The following is a 22,365-nucleotide window of genomic DNA, read 5'->3' as shown; positions in this document are numbered from 1 at the left end:
TGGTTTTAGTTATGTGAAACTTTAGCATGGGTGACTTCATTTCTGTGTGTTTTTTGTTGTTGTTGTTTTGAGACAGTTTCTGTCTGTCGCCCAAGCTGGAATGTAGTGGCGTGATCATAGCTCACTGCAATCTGCCTCCCAGGTTCAACACATTCTCGTGCCTCAGCCTCCCAAGTAGCTGGGACTACAGGTGCATGCTACCACGCCTGACTAATTTTTTATATTTTTTGGTAGAGACAGGGTTTTGCCATGTTGGCCAGCCTGGTCTTGAACTCTTGGCCTCAAGTGATCTGCCCACCTCAGCCTCTCAAAGTGCTGGGATTATAGGCATGAGCCACTGCTCCCAGCTGGGACTTCATTTTTGAATTTTAGGCTGGTCATCTTGGGCCTTGTGCAGGTGCTTAATCCAAAACAATGGCCTCTTATAATTTTTATTTAATAATTTTCCCCTTTTGGTCAGGCCAAAGCCTGACCTATTTGCCTAGGTCAATAGTGCTGCTTTCAGTTGTGCTGGGTTTCCAGTTTCAACATGTCCTTCATAGGTTATGGTGTATTTATGATCTTGCATTTCTTTGAGTTTTTGTCATTCCAGCTGAAAAGACTCCATTTGACATTTGAAGGATAGCTTTATGCAAGCACTTGGAAGTTTTTAAGGGAACACAGTGTACTAGGGAGACTGGTACTATTACTTTCAGGAGGATAATAACTGATAATAACTCTGGCTCCTTAGCCAGAGTCCTTATAAACCAAACCAACTAAAATCAAATAAATAAAAAAACAGCTGAGCCAGACAAGGAATTTACCTGTTTTAACCAAGTAGCCCGTTTGTTAATGTTTTGTAACTGAGTCTCTCCAATACCCAGCATATTTATCTATATGCAGCAAGAAGTGTCAGCAACTGCACAGATTCCTCCAGGTTCAGTTAGTAGGTAGTGATTTTTTTTTATTTTCCTTATTTTCTTTTTTGTTTACTACCTTTTCAAATAAGTAGGTAGTAATTCTATCATCTGGCATCCCAGGAATGGGTTAAATTAAAGCAGAGGGTGCTAATTCTATAAAAGAGACCATGTTGGGAATGAAGTTTTTGGTGTCAAAAAAAAAAAAAAAAAAAGAATTAACATGGGAGCAGATGATCTCTCAGCAAGGCCAGCTTTACTTTCTGCAGAAAGGGTGCTACTTAATAGCTATCCAGCCACAAGAGCGCACCAAACAAAGGAGACTGAGTTATTTATAACCTGATGCATCTGCCCTACTGCTATGTCCAGTTTCCATTGGCTGGAATAGGACGTCACATTTTACACTTTACCCGATTGGCTATTAGCTTAAAACTTTGTTAATTAGGTAAGGGGAATAGCACAAAGAAAGAAAAGGAAGTTGCCCAGGGATAGTTAAGAAAGCATCTCCAAATAAGGTATGGCATGTACTATGGGCTGGGGCTTGTGTAGTTCTGTCCAGGCATGCCAGAGCAAGCTAGGACAGCTGATTTGGATTACATATATATATATACACATACACATATATATACACACACATACATACTATGTGTATATATATACTATGCATATAATATATACTATATATATAGAGTATGTGTATATACACACACATAGAATACATAGTATATATGTATTCTATGTGTATATATATACAAACACACACATAGAATACGTAGTATATATATATATACAACCACATAGTATATATGTATATATGCTAATAGTGGTCGCAATCTTATAGTAAGAAAATGTGACTTTTTATAATCTTTGAAGAAGAACTTACCCATTTCTCACAGACCACTAGTACAATTTGAACAAACAGTCGCATTAGGGATGTTGCTAAAGCTTCGCACTAGGTGCACTATAGGATCTCTTAGATTGTATAAATATTTGGGTTTGATATGAGAGATCCAACCTTGTCAAGTGACCCCCAAAAACTACTGATTGGGGAATTCTAACTACAGCTTTACACTTCCAAGAGAAAGAAGCAGGCCTACATATGGAAAAATTAAGAGGGGCAAGAGTCTTACTACAATAGGGAGTCTCATTCCATGCATCTTGGGAAAAACTCCACAGCATGAAGTTGGCAACTTCTCACCCTGATTTGCAGTTGAATGTCTCTGGTTGTGCTAGCAGGCATTATATTCAACTCTGCATGTAGTTCACATATCAGGCATGAGACTTGTCCCTTGAAATTTATGTTGAGTTGTCCAGTTTAGCAGTTTTTGTTCTTAGCTGTAGCCAGATTTTGGAGGAAACTGGAAGAATTTAGGATCCAGTTCAGTCTACAGTTGATAATAAAAACTCAAAAACAATGAACAGAGCTACAATCTAATTACAGGTATAATGTAGTTTTCTTTTGAAACATAATTTTTCTCTCTACAGTCACCCCCATTTCTACCAAAGATAATCAGCGTAAGACTAATTTGTTTGCAAAATAAGTTTAGTCTCATAAAAATTGCCCTTAGGTATTTACATAAGTGCAGCAAGAATAACCCACATAGGTTCCTTTTACGTTTGCTTTGGTAGAATTTTGACAAGGAATCTCAGATTGAACTTTTTTTTTTGAGACAGAGTTTCGCTCTTGTTGCCGAGGCTGGAGTGCAATGGCATGATCTCGGCTCACTGCAAACTCTGCCTTCTGGATTCAAGCAATTGTTCTGCCTCAGCCTCTCGAGTAGCTGGGACTATAGGCACCCACCACCACGCCCAGCTAATTTTTTGTACTTTTAGTAGAGACAGGGTTTCACCATGTTGGCCAGTTGGGTCTCAAACTCCTGACCTCAGGTGATCTACCTGCCTCGGCCTCCCAAAGTGCTAGGATTATAGGCGTGAGCCACTATGCATCTTAACTCTAGGAAGTCAAACCAATGCAGACATCAGACTTTGCCTACAGCATCTAATATCTTGAGGTTCCTGGGCCTGCCAGGAAGTGGCAACTTTTTACTCACTGGCTATAAGGCAGGGAACCCTTGAAGCTAGGCAGTCTATCCACATGTTCAAATAGGACATTCCAGTCAAACCCTTGGTAAGAAAACCAATGTTTCCAGTTACGTCATGTTATAAAGAGAGCAAATTCTTTTTTTTTAAAGAGGAACTAGGGTCTTGCTCTATCGCTGGGGCTGCAGTGTAGTGGTATGATCATAGCTTGCTGCAGCTTCAAACTTCTAAGCTCAAGAGGTCCTCCTGGGTAGCTGGAACGTCAGCCTCCTGGGTAGCTGGAACCATAGGCGCATGCCATCATGCCCAGCTAATTTTTAAAATGCGGGTCTCACTATGTTGCCCAGGATGATCTCAAACTCCTGGCCTCAAGTCCACCTCCCACACAGTCTTCAAAGTAGTTGAGATTGCACGTTTGAGCCACCATGCCCAGCAAGAGCAAATTCTTATTGAACTTATGCAAATAATCATAGTGCTGTAAAAATAAAACATAGTATAGTTTTTGAATTTCAGAGGTGTCAGGTAGGTAGGAGAAACAAATGTTTCCATTTTTGTTTACAAAAGTATCCTTTACCAAATTGCTGTAAACTATGGATAGTTTAAAAGAGAAAAAAAAAATGTGTCCTTAAATCTGAAAAACAAAGCATTAAAAGAACCAGCAATGTTTCAAATTTTTTAAAAGCTTTAAAAATTCATAATTCTTCTTCATCAGTTCATTTAGCCTCATGTAATTAATTCTTGCTGTATTTGAGCTTATTTAGCAGTTTCACAAACTCATCAGTTTCTTTATTAGAGTTCTAGAAATTCTCACCCAGTCCAGTGTTATCTCAAGGTTAGCAGAAACCTGAACTTGCTAGAGTTCCTCCCATCTTTTCTGTGAATCATCTTGAAGACACAATGCTTTAAGATTATAGTTGTTTACAGAAAGCTTTTAGAAAGGCATCAGAATAAAGCAATTAACTGTGGACAAGATTTAAAATGGCCGTGTTAAAACCATGATGAGAATCCTTTATAATAATGATACAGTTGACAAGGGAGTTTGGTTATTTCTGTGGTGTACAACATTTTAACATAAAGTTATGATTGATAGCACAACAGATTTATAGAAATCTCATATAGTTTTTGGAGCACATATTAATAACATATCCATACAATTGGAACTCAAAGATTAAACATCATTTCTTATTTGACAGTGTTTCCACATATAATTTAACATCTCAAATAAGCCTAATTGATTTAATATTTCTCTTTTAGACTTTAAGGAGCCCTTCTGGAATGTTCAAAAGTTAGTTTGTGATCAAAATGACTTAATTTTGAATTCAATTTTGGGAAGTTTGTCAAAAATAAAAGTTCAAAACACTTCTCAATATAGGATCACAAATCACTGTGAATAATAGTCATTCATTTAACCAAAGTGATAATTGTAAGATTTCAAAAGAAGTCATATAGTTGTGGAAAACCTTAACTCTTTTAGTAGAGACGAGATTAAGTTTTCCTAAGTAATCAATAAGCTAAGAAGGAAAATATGAGGTACAGGGATTATTTTGATAAGACTCAGATTATTTGTTTCCTAGGCCAGTTACCTAGAAGTTCTCACCATTTTTTACTAAGAGCAGATAAATACTAAAGAAAACCTTGTTTTAAAACAGGAAACCAAATACTAGTTTTGCATCAGTGTATTGTTGATATCAAGCCTCAATTTTTCACCTTGTAAGGAGACTATTTTTTTCAAAGAAGATAGGCAATTCAGAGAGTTAGTATCCTATGAATATTCAGGCAAGGTAGGAAAGAAGGGAGCAGTAGGAGTCAGGTGGGCTTTACCGTCTTTGGTATGGGTGATATCTTGCATTGTTAGCTTTTTATTAGCCTTCACAATACATTTCTTAAAAAGCAATTTTAGAACCCTATTTTTTTTGACACTGCTATTTATTTATTTATTTTTTGAGATGGAGTCTCGCTCTGTCACCCTGGCTGGAGTGCAATGGCGTGATCTCGGCTCACCGCAACCTCCGCCTCCTGGGTTCAAGTGATCCTCATCCCTCAGCCTCCCAAGTAGCTGGAATGACAGGCCTGCACCACCACACCCGGCTAATGCTTGTATTTTTAGTAGAGACGGGGTTTCACCATGTTGTCCAGTCTGGTCTCAAACTCCTAACCTCAGGTGATCTGCCCACCTCAGCCTCCCAAAGTGCTGAGATTACAGGCATGAGCCACCATGCCCAGCCTCATTGACATTTCTAAATGTCAATTAGAATAACAATCCCATTCTCTCTGCCTAATTCAAGAGGCTGGGATTCAAGTGCACCCCTTAGAAGAACAGTTTTTTTCATCTAGGATATTTCATATAATGACCATTGTAATTCTGAATTATCTTAGTAAGATTTTGCCACTTTTGTAATTCTTTGCAGCTTCTGTGGCCATAATTTTTATTCATGAGAAAGTCAGGTGTACCAGAAGGCAGAGTACTGACATCTTTAGAAATTAGGGATCTCATTTTTATGTTGGATCTTGGGTCTTAGAGCCAAGATGGCTTTGGCACTGAAATCTCAGCACACAAGAAAAGAAGAAATAAAGAGCCCCCCTGCAGTAATAACCACTTAGTGCAACTGACGGCAGTTACCTTAAAAACTTCAGCTTTTTTTGCCAGTGATTCTTCAGTCACTGCAAACTAAAGGTTATGTGCCCTGTCATAGCACGAACTACCTGTTCGTACCCCAAAAGCCAAAGAGATCAGAGTACTCAAATACAAAAGAGAGCAGAGCCCAGACCTGAGAGGAACTTACACATGATTCTCAGGGCTCCAGGAGGAAGACAGGGGACCCACCCCCCACCACTTAAAGGGGAGGTTAGCAGCATCTTTTCTGTGTTCCTCAAGGAGTCTCAGAGACATCAGTAACCTTCTTCATTGAGGTCCCTTCACTGGTCACCATATCTGTCAGAAGACAAAATTACAACAAATTTAGTTTAAAGATCTGAATTGGCTTTATTTGCAATTCTAGAATCATGCAATACTTCATTCCATTAAGTAGAATAAGTGTCCCAATGAGTCGAACAAGGTTGGTTTTATAGACAGATAAAGGACTTAAGAAAGCAGAAGCAAAGAACAAAAAGTGGATCTGTCATTTTAAAGTTACTTTCCTTGTATGGTGGGAGCTGGGAGACACAACAATAGAATAAATAACTGTTTGGTTAACATTAGGTTGTTTCAGGTTAAGGATTAAAACAGGAAACTTCACTATTCATGCCAATTGAAGCTCTTGTTTGGGAAATTGGATATTTTCTCTCTTTCCTGATTTTAGAAAGTCAGATAACAACTTAATTTTGATTTGGTGATGTGGAATTTTAGCATGGGTGACTCCATTTCGATTTTTAATCTGGTTTGTTGTGCTTAGTCCAAAACAATGGTCTCCTATGATTTTTATGTAATAGCCCTCTAGATTCTTGGTTCTGCCCTCTAAATCATGATTTATTTTTAGTGAAACTACTCATGTTTGCAGCTGAGTAGTTTTATCAACCTGCTTCCTGCCAATAGAATTTGGGGGTGCCAACATCATCCTTTCATTTTGTATCCCTCTGTCCCTTTGATTCCACGTTGGCAGTGTTTTGGCTGAAATAAATTTTTCAAAAACTTTGTGAGTCTTCTGTGTATTTTATAGAGATTCACTTCATTATGAGAAAGGCATATCCACAGATCTTTTAAAAATAATCCCTTTTCCATCTCATGCTAAAATGGCTGAGGGATGATGCTTTTCAGTTCCTAGAGGCCCTCTGATTTGATCGACAGGATCTGTGAGGCACACCCTTCATCACTTGAAAGGGACCTTTGCCTGACTGCATAAGACCAGCTTTTGATCTTTCTGAGGTTTTAGCAAAAGTCTATATAGTCACACCCTCAACTTTTTCTATAGAGCTTGCTTTCTTGACAGTGAATTTCTTAATTTTAGTGTCTTTTCTATTTGGAGAGTCTGAAAATTTTTAAAATCATGTCCCCTTTCATTTTTGTATAAGTTCTCTCAATGTCTTTCTCTTTCTCCTCTTGCATTTTACTGTAAGTGGTAAGAAGAAACTAGGTGGCACTTTCAAACCATTGCTTGCAAATAATGTTAACCGTATATCTAAGGCTATTGCTTACAGGTTGATCTTCTCACATAACTATAGGATACAATTTCCCTAAGTTTTCTGCCACCATCACAAGGGTCTCCATTGCTCCAATTTCCAGTAACATATTCCTCATTTCCTTCTGAGCCCTCATCAGTGGTGTCCTTAAGGTCCAGGGGTCAGTTGAGAACTGGTTCAAGGCATTTTAGGCCTTCTCTGTGATGCTGCCCAGTCTCCTTCCACTACCCAGTTCCCAAGCCACTTCCACATTTTGGATATTTGTTACAGCAGCATCCCCTTTCCAGGTACCAAGCTCTGTAGGGTAGTGTAACACATTACCACACATTTAGTGGCTTAAAACAACAAACATTTGCTATCTCACAATTTCTAGGGGTCAGGAATCTGGGCACAACTTAACTGAATCATCTGCTCTTGATCTTACAGTGCCAAATTCACAGTATTAACCGGGTTGCATTTTCATCTAAAGGCTTGAGTTTGGGGAATAATTTGCTTCCAAGCTCGTTCAAGTTGTTGGCAGAGTTCATTTCTTTGCAGCTGCATAACTAAGGACCCTAGCATCTTACTGTGTTCTTATGTCTGTAGCCCCCCTGAAGTCCCATAGTTCCCTGCCATGTGATCCTCTTACAGCCGTCTCACAACTTGACTGCTTATATCTTTAAGGCCGATGGGAGAATCTCTCACTTCAGTTTTCTGAGTTTCATCTATTGTAACATAATCATGGGAGTGACATCCTATCACCTTTGCCAAATCATACTGATCAGATGCAAGTCACAGGTTCTATCTACACCCAAGTGTAGGAGACCTTAGGGTGTGTATCCCAAGATAGTCTAGTAGGTTAAATAGTATCTCCTAAAGATATCAGGTCATAATCCCTGGAATGTGTAAATGTTACCTTATTTGGAAAACAGAATCTTTGCAGATGTGATTAAGATAGGGATCTTGAGATATAAGGATTATCCTGAATTTTTGAGGGATAGGGGAGTGGACATGAAGTGCAGTCACGTGTATCCTTATAAGAATGGGCTAGAGGGAGCTTAATCACATGTAGAGAAGGCCATGTGATGATGGAGCAGAGAGAGATTTGCAGATGCTGGCCCTCGTTAAAGATAGATGTGACGCACCTATAGTCAAGCAATGCTGGCAGCCACCAGAAGCCAGGGGAGGCAAGGAACAGCTTCTCCCCTAGAGCTTTCACAGGGAGTATAGCCCAGCTGACACCTTGATTTTGCCCCAGTGATACTGATTTTGTTCTTTTGGCCTCCAGAACTCGAAGACAATACTTTCTGTTGTTTTAAGCCACTTAGTTTATGGTAATTTGTTACAACAGCCTCAGAAAATTAATACACATAAATAGTAAACGAGACCTAAGTGGTGCTTTTTAAATGTATTTCTCTGGTTATTCAGTGAAGCTAAGTATCTTTTCATAAGGTTATTAACTATTCTGCAACATTTCCAACTCATGTCTTTCGTCTCTTTTTCTTTTGGACTTACCTATTAATTAGTAGGAGTTCTTTACATAGTGTAACTACTAATCTTTGTCAGTTATACATGTTACTGAAGAAGTTTACCAGTAAATTGTCTTTTTACCTTGTTTATGGGATATTCTGTGTTCAGATATATTTTCAACTATTTTTATTGTGAAAAATTTTAAGTACATTTAAAAGAAGAGAGAATAGTGTAATAGACCTTCCATGTGCTCATCACTTAGCTCAACAATTATCATTATTTTTCCCCAGAAGTATTCATTTCTACCTTTAAGGTTTGTACTTTTTGTGCATTATCTAAGAAATCCTTAAATAAAGATAGTGTTGCTATTATTTGTGTGGCTATTTCTGTTATGAAAACCCTCATTCTTTTTTTACTTTTATATAAATATTATGTGTAATAATTTTTAATATATTCAAAGTACTACTGGCCTCAGTGTTCATCTCTATCTTCTTCCTGAACAGCCTGTATTTTTCTTATTCAGCCCAAGCTATTGATTCAGAACTTGGGAACTCTCCAATTGCCCCAACAATGTCATGCATGTTACCAAAGAGCTTGTTGAAAATCCCATGCATCCCTATAAGGCTAATTATTCAGGAGATTTCAAAATACAAGTCTGAGTCAGCTAGCAGGCATTGTTGTGTTTACTAAGTAATTCCTCTCTTTCCCTTTCTTGTTTCTAGTGTGCCACCTGGGCTTGAAGGCATGAAGGAACAGGACCTGTGCAACAAGATAATGGCTAAAATTCTAGAAAATTACAATACCCTGTTTGAAGTAGAGTATACAGAAAATGATCATCTGAGATGTGAAAACCTGGCTAGGCTTATCATAGTAAAAGTAAGCAAACTTGGTTTTTAATTTTCAATATTGCTATAATTTTGGACAGAAGATTTTATTTAATTCTTTCTCATAAAAATTCCATATAGATATAACCCTCAGATTATTATTCCTGTGTATAGTGAATCCTTCTTATGAAATCTGTTATTTCAAATGCTTATTAAATTGAAATATAGCCTTCTAAAATTCAAGAATAATAGCAATTTTATGTTTTCTTGTTGCTATAAAGTCATCTCAAAAACACTTGCATGAGCCCAGTGCTCTGGTCAACTGGCCGCACCACCCTTACTACAGAAGCCTGATGTTACAGCAGGAGTAAGTGCATATGGCTGTGATCAGGAGTGCTAGCTTACTAACTAGACTGCAAATTCCTGAAGACAATATTACTGTGTCTTTTTGTCTCTTTTGTGTCTGGCACAATTTGAAGCCCAACCTCAGATTCTAAGTCCCATATATTAGTTTTTGGTAACAATCATCAGTAAAGGAGAATATTTTAAAAACCTATAAAGGAGTCCTTGACAATACTATCTAAATCTTTTTATACATTGATAATTTTATAATATACCCTGTATATATTAGGTAAATGCCTGTAGGTCTCCAAAGACCTAGAATTGAGAATCAGAGGGTAAACATCCAAACAAATCCTCCAGATGTGGGAAAATAAGGAAGTCGTCGTATTTCGTCCTCATTTATATTGAGGTAAATCATGATGGAGCTGGTATGAGATTTCCTCAGGAGGTTTCTTGAAGCTTATCAGGTTTACAGACCATAACATACTCTTTGCTGATTCATATAGCAATGAGTGATAAAATCAGAGGCACTTGGTTTGGGCACTTAAAGGAATGTTTTCATCTCTTCTCCCAGTTGAGGCCATGACTTTGAAGAAAGGTTAAAATGGTATGGGTATCAAGTAGCATCCTACGAAAGGATCTAAAACTAGATTTTCTAGTTTGCTCAGTTAAAATGATAAAATGAGATAATTGGAGACTATCAGTTGTAAATCTGAGTTAGAAGTAACATAGTAGCTGAAAAAAATGTCAGTGATTCACGAGAAAAAATAAGAAAACAACATTACTTCAGTTTTGCCTCAGAAAAGTTAAAATAAATGATTTTTTAAATAGAAAAAAATTGCCCTCAAGTTTGTTCCTCTAGTGCCTATAGTACTTTGAAAATGATCTCTTTTTAAAATGTTAAAAGGTAATTAACTTTGTTTCAGCAGCATCTCTCAATCACATATATCCCATAAATATGTACAACTATTAGAGGACCCATAATGATAATTAAAAATAAAAGATTTTAAAAATCTCTTATAAACAATTTTTAACACTCGTACCTTTTTACTAGGGCAGATAAAATAATAAGGTGAACCTGAAGTATAATGGAAATAGATAAATATAATCTTAGGCAGGGCAAACTTGCTGAGATAAAGCTAATTGCTGGAATATGCCAATGGAGAGTTGATATGGTTTGGATGTTTGTCCCCTCCAAATCTCACATTGAAACGTAGAACCTGGTGTTGGAGCTGGGGCCTGGTGGGAGGTGTTTGGATCATGAGGGCGGATACTTCGTGAATGACTTAGTGCCATCCCCTTGGTGATGAGTGAGTTCTTGCTGTGAGTTCACACGAGACCTGCTTGTTTAAAAGTGTGTGGCACTTCCCCCCCTCACTGTTGCTCCCACTCTCACCATGTGATGTGCCTGCTCCCCTTCGTCTTCTGCCGTGATTGTGAGCTTCCTGAGGCCTCACTAGAGGCAGATGTTCTGTATGGCCTGCTGAACTGTGAGTCAGTTAAACCTCTTTTTAAAATAAATTAGCCAGCCTTAAGTGTTTCTTTATAGCAACACAAACAGACTAACACAGATGTTATTTGCTGTGCAAGTAAAATAACACCTGTTGAGATCTGTGGAAGAGTGCCCTGCTTGGAAATCCTTGAGTGACTAGGTTTAAGGCTGGTGGAGAACATAGTATGAGAATATAATATAAGACATAATTCTGTGGGAGCCAAATACAGATGTCGTAGGTAGATGAAGAAGAATATAAAATGCTGCTCTTTTAATGTAAGTTTCACATCGGCCTAGAGGCAGATAAATGCCATGATTAGAAACTGCATTTATATTCTCTAGAAGTGTCATTCTGCCAAAGCAGAATTTTGATGCATTTTTTTAACTGATCTTGCTGATAGTCTCTTCTTTGAGAAAGTAGAGAATGTGACAAGGGGTGTGATTCTCTGGACTTAATCCTAACAAGTAAGGATGAAATAGAAGTTACGGAAATCATTTCAAAAGGATGTGCCAATGCCATTTTAGAGTTCATAGTAATAAAAGGAGAATATGTTAGCCACATTTAGATATGTAAACATTGACAATGCTTAGAAAACAGACTTTTTTGGAAATTGTGAAGATCATAGAAACATTAGATAGAAACTAAAAGGTAGATGGGTTTAAAAGAAATTGAGAATCTCCGAATGAAACCATTGATATACTCAAAAAGAAGAAAAATGAGAAGGTAATTAAAGAAAAGTTATCTTTCTGTTCATTTTTTCACATGAGTTCAGTTTTTGGAAGGATGAATATAAAGATAGGAAATGGGCGCAAAGTAAATGATAAAGACCCAAGAGTAACAGGGACATAAAATATATGAGTTGAGAATAAGGCAAGTCTCATGTAAATGACTTAGATATAAGTCTTTTAAGGGGAGAAAAGGACTAAACATAAACACTGACATACCTCTGTATATCCCAGTTTGGAGAACAGAGTCATAAAGTGTTGAATGAAGTTTCTTGTATATTCTTGCATGCGAAATGGAGATTTGGGCCCAGAGAAATATGTTCGGTTGTATTTGGACCTAGATGAAGAACTGTGACCAGAGTATTGGAAGATGGAGTCTTTTTCTGTCATAGGCTATCAAAGCCTAATGTCTGTTTCTGTTCAGCTGACTCTGGTCAGTAGCTGCAAAATTGATCATGGCGTTTACAGCACATTCATCAGCCTCACTTCAAGACAGACTTCCTCTGTCTGAAGGCCAAGGTAACAACAAGGGGAAAAGTTTTGTCAGTATGACTTCCCCTTCAACTTTGCTTTCCCTGCCATTCTTTGGGAGTGAACCTAGGTCCCTACAGAGTTTTTCCAGATTCTGCAATGGTTTGGCAATGTTGACCAGATCTAGTTACCCCAGTGAAGGAAATTTTGGATAGACCTCTTAGCACTGTGACATTTGGAGAAATATGAGAATGTATATGTTGGCCCTTGGCATTTTAGCCTACATTTTGTTGAATTTGGCAGATAGTCTTCACAGTCAGTGGTCCACAGTTATGGCCATCTCTTACTTCACTTAAGTTGGAGGTTTCTTTTCTCTCTTTCATTAATTTTGTTTTTATAGGTTTCAAGAAGGGAATTTACATAGAAACATTTTTATTTTGTCAAAATGAAAGGTCACGGCTGTATTTCTGAATAACTGGGTTAGGAGAAGCACATCTTTCTAGTAGGCATCTAACAGCCACAGTCTAATTTCTCTAGCTGCAGGATAATTCTAGGTTTTCTCTTCAGAAGGTGTTCTAAACCCAGACATTAGTGAAGCCCCATTCAAGAATGGGGCTTAACTTAATCATCCAGATACCTAATCATCCAGATATTTAACTTAATCATCCAGATATTTACATACACAAAATTTAGTGAGAAAAGTATGGATAAAATAATGGGCCATGGACTATACGTTGAATTCATTAAATCCAAGTGTTAATAATTATTCGGTGCCTACTAGGAGCGAAGCATTGTTCTAGGCACAGTGAACAATAGATGAAAATCTCTGCCCTTATGATTCTTATATTCTAATGGAAATACAATAAACAACAGCCAATAAAAAAGAAAAGAAAATATGTAGTATGTCAGATAGTGATATATTCTGTGAAGTAAAATAAAGCAGGGAAGGGCAGAAGTAGAGGAGTGGCATTTGCTTTTTTAAATAGGACAGTTAAAATACTTCATTGACAAGAAGACGTTTGAGTAGAGACTTGAAGGAAGCAAAGGAGCAAGCCATGAAGACACTTGAGAGAAGAGTATTCCAGGCAAGGAGAAGAGCAGTACAAAGGCCTTGAGATGTGAATATACCTGGTCTGATGAGCAGTTGAGAGGCCAGTACAGTTGGGTTACCATGAGCAAGATGGAATTGAAAGGAAATGAGGCCACAAAGGAAACAAGGGATCAGCAGATTGTGTCTATTCATAGATCATTTTGAGGACTTTGACTTTTACTCTAAGTGAAGCTATTAGTCAGTATTAAGCAGAAGAGTGCAATGTTGTGACTTCTGTATTAAAAAGATTACTAGGCTCTTGAGAGGGATAGGCAGAAGTAGGGCAATCTATTAGGAGTTTATTACAGTAGTCCAGGTAAAAACAATGATAAATTGGGCATGGATGATGGTAATGAAGGTGATGAGAAGATCTGAAGGTAAGCTAGGATATACAACAGCAATACAAAAGGAGGTACTAGAGACTGTAGTTAGGCTAAAGAATGTTTGAGGCAGAAGTAGATGAGCAAGCAAGCTAGAAGAATAGGGGCTGAAAACAGGAAATAGGAGGTTTGCATTACTGATTTTGGAGGTTGAGCTATCTGGAGTGAAAATAAGGCTTAGATTGTGTTTATGAGCATGAGGGACTAAAGTGAAGGAGAAGAGAAAATTATGGGAAAGGAGATGGTAAAGAGATGGGAGATAAAGATATTGATGGTTTGTCCTTATTGACCCAGAATTTACCCAGAAGGGTGGCAGATATTGAGGGGGACAGGAGTCTATGAGCCTGGTTTGTCTGGTTGTCCAGTTTGTGTATAAGTGTTATGAATATATATGTAATAGGGTTCATGCAAACCTCATGTATATGCATCCTATAAAATAATGTGATTAGCATATTGCTAAATATCTATCTAGAAATATCTAGATGAATATGAACCTATTCCAGATAAACATATTATAAGACTTCCTTTATTAGACAGTGTTGCTATTGCTCATTGTATCTTTTGGAATTTTAAAGTTGTCTTCAGAGCATATATATGTCATTCATATACCATATTTTTCTGTATATCATTGGACTGGGAAATCTTTGTACTCTAATGCTTTATTTGATTGTGGGAAGTAATCAATAGTCATTTTAACCTATGGCATATCACTAAGTTGAGGAGTGCTGATTATATGTTAACTTTTGGGTTTAAAATTTAAATCTGGCTCTAAAATAATTATGTTGATTTTCTTATATGACTTTTAAGCAAACTCTCAAAACAGTTACTAACAAATGCTCTGAGCAAAGCAAAATATTAGAATGGCCTTCCATAGTGATTCGTTTGAAGGAAGTGCTCACATTAATAAATGTTATGGCAAGTTTGACCACAAAGCTCATTTTTTTGTATATTTGACTTTCAGGTCAAAAAAATTAATATTGTTTATGTAGAATCAAAGTCACTTACCATATAAACTGATACATCACAGAAACTTCCCAAACCATTTCCCATATCTTTTTCATGCTCAAAAACATTGCATGTGTCTCCATTTTCATTTAGGGCCACAGCCTAAGCACAGTTAACTTCAACGAATGTTTGTTCACTTTTTTCTTATTTAATGCAAAACTACTCTAGGCAAAGCTCTGTACTAAGTGCTGGAGAGCTTCAGAAAATAAATAAGAGATGTCCCTGTCCTTGGGGGACCTTACAGTCTAAAAGAAACAAACAAACTCAGTGTAGGAACACAGGGGCAAAAGAGAGAATAGGGCTTTGTGCTGGACATTGTGCCAAATTCTTCTATATATGTATCTCATTTGCTACCGACAGTAACCTCACAAGTAATTGATCTTAATACTGGTTTACAGATGAGGAAATATAAGAGTAAATTGCTTAAGATCACACAACAGTAAATGACAGAGCTGGGTTTTGAAATCAAGAAAGTACTGATTAGAGGCAAAGTAGAGAAATAACCAAAATCTTAGAGATTTAACTTAGGCCATCAGTGCCATGAGCTTTTATATGTGTTTTCATTTAATGAGTATGTACTGTAGCAACTTAGTGTCAGTGTCAGGTAAGTAGTTGAGCTCTGTTCTTCTGAATCCTATATGTCTTCACTATTCCTAACCTCTTCTGTAGCCCCTCAAGAATATTATAAACTTCTGAGCAGCAGGGGAGTTATAACAGGAAATAAAAGATGTTTTTGGTTTTTTGTTGTTTGCTTCTTTGTAATCTGATTGGATTATCTCTCCTTTTGTGTAGGTAAACTTACGTAGTGAGAATGACTAGCTTGTGCCCACCAAAATCTATGTTATCATTTTGAGCATTTATGAAACTCAGAGGTAGCACTTATTTAGAATTCATTTGCTCCTTTCTTCAGAACAAATCCTTCTTTTGATCGTGAGTTATAATTTTTAGATAGATTCTGAGTTTGGAGGTTAAAAACAGTTAAATGATGTATTTTTAAAATGCAATGATTAAATAGCATGACAGATCATAGAGTTGAGATCAAGATGGCTGAATAGACCCAGTAGTATATGTCTCCTTCACACAGAATAGTAAGTAGATACATTTTGAACAGATTGTCTATGAGAAGACACTAGGATTCCCAAGAGAAGAGATGGGAAACACCAGAGATAAGTAAGGAGAGGGTTTGAGGCAGCCTGCATGGCCAGGGACTGACTGAGAGCCAGGAGAGGCTCCTGGGCATGGGGAAACAGTGAAAGAGAAACCCCCAGGGCTCCACACTCTGGAACAGGCTTTTATAGTTTTGGATATGGGAAAAGCTCTCAACCCGCTGGGGCCTTTACCCTGACATATGGAACTCCAGAAAGGGAACCCACACAGAATCCCACAGGCATCCAAGCCTAGAGCAGCCTCATCTGGATGCCACTTTGAGAGAAGCCTAGATACCCATCATCTACAGATACAGCTGCTGCCACCACATTGTTCCAAGGAGACAGAGGGGAAACTAGGCACTCCCATGCACCCATGGGAGGGTCCCTGCCACCCTGCTGTGAGCTGCTGTTGAGACTGAGATGTGAGTGGACCGCACTCCCCACAGCTTCTTGTCCAGGCTTCTTGCCTGAGAGGGACCCCACTCTTTCTGGTCCCAGGCCCAAGGCACCATTTTGAGAGTTTAACACTAGGCTGTGCCTCACCATTAAGCCAAGTTTGAGGCAACATGGCTGCACTCATCACCTAGCCATGGGAAGGACAGGGAAGAGCAAGCTCTCCTAAGTTTAGGACAATACATATCACCTTGCTATAGGTGGCTGTGGGACTGGAGAATAGGCTGCCCTACTCACTGTTGCTTTCAGCAACATTAACACAGACCATTTGGGGGCCAGTGGGTTGCTCCACCACTGCTGTGCCATCACCCACACCACTTCAGTTGCCTAGGACCTTAAGAGCCCACTCACACATGTAGCCCAACACTCTCACAACTAGCTTCTATGAAAGCCACCAGGAGGCCCAAGAATCAGCCCTCCAGGACCCACTAATGCTGGAGCAAGCTAGAGTAAGCTGCTCTGGGGCCTAAAAACAGGGACACTTACTCCATTGCTGCCACCACCAGGGCCCAAATACTGGCTTAGTTGATGTCCAAGTCCCCAGCAAAGCTTCACCACAGCCTCACCTAATAACTACTCTAAGCCACCTAGGAAATCACAGATGCCACTGACCCTGTGTATTGCTGAGTGTCATACAAAGATTATACTACCTCAGGCGCCCAAAATCCAAGCCAAAGTATGCTACTCAACCAGAAAACTACATCTTCAGAACAAAATTCCCCCCAACAAAAGCAATTTTTAAAAATGGGAACAAGTGACTACTATACCAGATGTGTAATTATCAAAGGAAGGACATAAAAAACATGAAAAAGCATGGAAATACGACACCACCAGAGGACACAACAAGTGTCCAGTAACAGATCCGCATCAAAACAAAATTCCTCAAAATGCCAGATGAGGAATTCAAAATATTGGTTTTAAAGAAGCTCAATGAGATGCAAGATAATTCTGAAAACCAGTACAAAGAAATCAGAAAATCAGTTCAGGATATGAATGTGAAATGTACCAGGAGATTGATATCTTAAAAAAAAAAATGAGCTCAGTGGCTTACCTGTATAATCCCAGCACTTTGGGAGGCTGAAGCAGGAGGATCACTTGAGCTTAGGAGTTCAAGACCAGCTTGGGCAACATGGCAAGACCCTGTCTTTACAAAACAATTCAAAAACTAGCTGGGCATGGTGGTACACACCTGTAGTCCCAGCTACTCAAGAGGCCAAGGTGGGAGGATCACTTGAGACCAGAAAATTGAGGCTGCAGTGAGCTGTGTTTGCACCACTGTGTTCCAGCCTGAGTGACAGAGAGAGAGCCTGTCTCAAAAACAAAAAACAAAGCAGAAATTTTGGAATTAAAAAAATGCATTGAAGCAAATACAGAATACATTTGAAAGCTCCAATAATAGACTTGACCAAGTAGGAGAAAGAATCTCAGAACTTGAAGACAGGTCTTTTGAAATAATCCAGTCAGATAAAAAGAAAAAAAAAAGGAAAAAAAGATGAACAAAGCCTTCAAGACATATGGAACTACAGAAAGTGACTGAACTTACAAATTATTGGCATTCCTGAGGGGGAAGAGGGGTAAAAAAAGTTTAGAAAATCTATTTAAGGAAATAAATGAAAACTTCGCAAATCTAGCAAGAAAGTTAGACATCCAGATATAGGTGTCCTAGCAATCTCCAGGAAAATACATTGCAAAAAAGACTACACCATGGCATATTATATTCAGAATGTCTAAAGTAAAAGTGAAAGAAGGAATTTTCAAATTAGCCAGAGAAAAAAGTCTAGTTATCAATATAAGAAACCCCTTCAGTCTAACATCGGACATTTCAGCAGGAACCTTACAGGCCACAAGAGAATAGGATGGCACTTTCAAAGTGCTGAAAGAAAAAAAAACTATCAGCCAAGAATTTTATATCCTTCCAGAATACGCTTCATAGATGAAGGAGAACTAAAGTTTTTATCAGACAATCAAATGCTCAGACAATCTGTGACCACTAGACTGGCCCTACAGGAAATGGCCAAAGGGGTCTTAAAAATGGAAATGAAAAGTTAATGTTCACTATCATGAAAACACCTGGAAATATGAAACTCACAGTTCTTACAAAGCAATCACAGAAAGGAGGAAGAGAGAAGAATCAAATGGCAACATGATAATTTCATCAAATCACAAAGACAAAAAGAGAAAAAGAAACAAAGAATTTATAAAACAATTTGAAAACAATTAACAATATGACAGGATCAAAGCCTCACATATAAATATTAACCTTGAATGTAAATGGATTAAACGTTCCACTTAAAAGATACAGATTGGCAGACTGGATTAAAAAAACAAAAGCATGATCCAACTATATGCTGCCAACAAGAAACCCACCTTACATGTAAAAAGACACATAGGCTGAAAGTTCAATAATAGAAAAAGATATTCCAGGCAAACAGAAACCAAAAGCAAGCAGGAGTAGCTATACTTATATCAGATAAAACAAACTTTAAATCAAAAACAGTAATAAATGACAAATAAGGTTTTATGTAATGATAAAGGGATCAATTCAGCAAGATATACCCTGGGAACCCTACACTGGAATACCCAGAGTCACAAAACAAATATTTCTAGGCATAAAGAAATAGACAGCAATATAGTAATAATAGGGACAGCAATAGACAGATCATTGAGACAGAAAATTAACAAAGAAACATTAGACTTAAGTTGGACTTTTGACTAAATGGACTTAGCAGACATTCGCAGAACATTCTATCCAATAACTATGGAATATACATTCTTCTCATCAGCACATGGAACATTCTCTGAGACAGACCACATGGTTGGGCCACAAAACAAATCTTTATAAATTTTTAAAAATCAAAATGATATCAAGTATTTTCTCAGACCACAGTGGAATAAAAACTAGAAATTAATACCAAAAGGAACTTCAGAAACTATACAGACACATGGAAATTAAACAACATGCTCCTGAATGATCACTGGGTCAATGAAGAAAGACAGAAATTTTAAATTTTTTGAATCAGATGAAAATGAAAACACACCATACACAGGATACAGCAAAAATAGTGCTAAGAGGGAAGTTTGTGGCATTAAATGCCTACATTAAAAAATTAACAACCTAACTTCACACCTCAAGGAACTAGAAAAACAAGAACAAAGCAAATCCCAAGTTTGCAAAAGAAAGGAAATAACAAAAGATCAGAATAGAACTAAATAAGAGATCCCCCAAAAATACAAAGGACCAATGAAATGAAAAGTTGGTTATTCGAAAAGACAAACAAAATCGATAGACCACTCACTAGACTAACCAAGAAAAGAAGGGAGAAGATCCAGATAAACACGCAATCAGAAATGAAAAAGGAAACATAACAACTTACACCATAGAAATAAAAAAAATCATCAAAGACTATTATGAACAACTATAGGCTCACAAACTAGAAAACCTAGAGGAAATAGATAAATTCCTAGAAACATACAACTTTCTGAGATTGAACCAGAAATAAATAGCACTCCTGAACAGACCAACAATAAGTAGAAAAATTGAATCAGTAATAAAAAAAATTCTACCAAGAGAAAAAAAAAAAAGCCTGGAACCAGATGGACTCACCAGAGCAATCAAGCAAGATTTAAAAAAAAAAAGGCGTCCAAATTGGAGTAGAGTAAGTCAAATTATCCCTGTTCATTGATTATACAATCTTATATCTAGAAATCCCTAAAGGCTCCACCAAAAAACTCTTAGATTTGGTAAAGGCTCGAGATACAAATTTGATGTACAGAAATCAGTAGCATTTCTATATACCATTAAGGACCTAGCTGAGTACCAAATCAAGAAGGAAATCCCATTTACAGTAGCTACACACACAAAAAATACATAGGAATATATTTAAACAAGAAGGTGAAAGATCTCTATCAGGAGAACTAAAAAACACCAGTGGAAAAAAACTGTAGATGACACAAGCAAATGGAAAAACATCCCAGTCTTATGGATTGGGATAGCACTATTCATGATAACACAGATAGAATTAACCTTAGCGTCCATCAAGGGAGAATTGGATAAAGAAAATTGTGTGTGTGTGGGTGGGTGGGTGTAGATGTGTGTACACACACTAAAAGCCCAGACTTCACCACTGTGTAATATATGCATGTAAGAAATATGCACCTGTCCCCCTAATTATATAAAAGTTAAATTTTTAATAGCATGGTAGAGGGTTGTTTGCTTGAATTACTCAAACAGGTACCTTTTAGTAGTAGAAACTAATTAGATTAACAAGAAGTGTAAAGCATTAAGTAATAAAAGTAATATTAAAAGTTACTTCATAGTTTGGAATGCTTTATGGCTCCAATTTTTAGATCATACTCATATATTTACAATTTAGATTGCTGTTAATTTCTTCTCCCCAGACATTTTGTTTTATAGAGCGATTATAAGTAAACACTAGAAAGTCATGTCTTCTCATGAATCATTAGATGTAACACATTGCCAGATAATACATTCTTTCATATTATAAGGAATAATTAACAGAAGACAGACTAAATTGCTTTTGCTTATGAAGACGCCATTATGCTGTGTATCCTTTAAACTGTTTCCAGTGAGATGGCAAAACTTTGGAACTGTTTTTTAAAGAAGTTGACTACTTTAAATCATTATACTTTTGCTACTTTAAATCATTATACTGTGTATATTTGGCAAATAGGAGGCACTCAGTAAATGGCAAGCGAATATTTGAGGTTTTTAAAGATCACTTATGTTTTCTATAAAACTGAATTTCTGATATTTTCTTCAGTTGATCTCCTCAGGATGGAAGTTATACTTCTGTGGGCTGGAAGTGCCTAGAAATGAACATCCTTCCAGGGATGGGGGTAAGCCTTACCCATGGCTGAAAACTGTGGGGGTGTAAATTCCCAGCTGCTTTAGTCCTTGATTGGAATTATTCTGGGGTGTGTGTTTTACACTGTTCCCCGAGCTCTCCCCTAAATTAAAGCTTCAGAACCACTGTGGGAGCTTAATAGTGACATTTCTTGTTGGCTCCCTTCCTCCCTCTCTTATCACCCCCATTCCACCGCAGAACCACCCGCATAAACTACTTGCTCTCAATCCTCATGGCAAGTTCTGCTTCTGGTTAAAGTTGGTGCAGGTCCAACTGAGACATCTCAGATTCCACCCCTCCATGAAGCCCTCTCCATCCTCCAGGTACAGTTAATCCTCATCTCCTTTGTTGTCTTGTGGCACTTTCTTTCTCCTTGTGTTAGAACATTCTGCCTTGGATAAGTTGGGGTTTTTTTTCCTCTCATGTTGCATTGTAAACTTTTCTAGGGTGAGAACAATATCTCATATTTACTTATACATTGGCATTTCTCTTTAAGTTGTGAATCAACTCATACATTCTTGTATCTTCTAAAACACTTATTCTAGTTCTTTATATTTACTCAAAACGTCTATTAAATTACAACACATTTATCTAAGTGAAAGTTAACTCAAATTTCCTTCAAGGAAGTCATAGTAACTATTCTGAGCGTTAATAATTGTTCACATCTCTAGTGCATACAATAAAAGTTTGCTTCACAGACTTCCAACTACCTAATTTGCCAGGTGAATCAATTCTGTGCCTTCCTTTTTAAGACATGCTGACTGCTGTACATGGAAACCCTGAATACTTGTGACTAATAGGTGACTGTCTTATACACCTGCTCAATACCAGTTTTACTGTATGCTAACCAGGAGTCAATCGTGTTTGTTTCCAAACCTGTTTATGCCAATTATTGTTTTTTATGGTACTTATATAATTTAAACAAATGTAGTGTGAATACAACAATATAGCTATTTATGGGAAAATAGTGTCAGAGTAGTTAATGGAAGGTTCTGTAAAAGATTATAAAACCTTGGTGGCTTAACACAGTCAAAATATATTTCTCATTCACTTTGCAGTACAGTGGGT

At 37.5% G+C, this 22,365-nt stretch overlaps 1 protein-coding gene across 20 annotated transcripts in view; it reads left to right on the top strand.

The window, feature by feature from the left end:
- The window catches only part of FAM13A (family with sequence similarity 13 member A), a 331,498-nt gene that overhangs the window by 118,557 nt on the left and 190,576 nt on the right, over window positions 1-22,365 (top strand). For all 20 annotated transcript variants that reach the window (XM_063723517.1, XM_063723518.1, XM_063723520.1 and 17 more), the window contains one exon: window positions 9,224-9,377. In XM_063723517.1, coding sequence (XP_063579587.1) covers window positions 9,224-9,377 — 154 coding nt within the window. The remainder of the gene's footprint in view (window positions 1-9,223; window positions 9,378-22,365) is intronic.

Source organism: Pongo abelii, chromosome 3 (assembly GCF_028885655.2).
Source record: "Pongo abelii isolate AG06213 chromosome 3, NHGRI_mPonAbe1-v2.0_pri, whole genome shotgun sequence".
Classification (NCBI taxonomy): domain Eukaryota; kingdom Metazoa; phylum Chordata; class Mammalia; order Primates; family Hominidae; genus Pongo; species Pongo abelii.
This window is presented reverse-complemented; position numbering and strand designations above follow the sequence as displayed.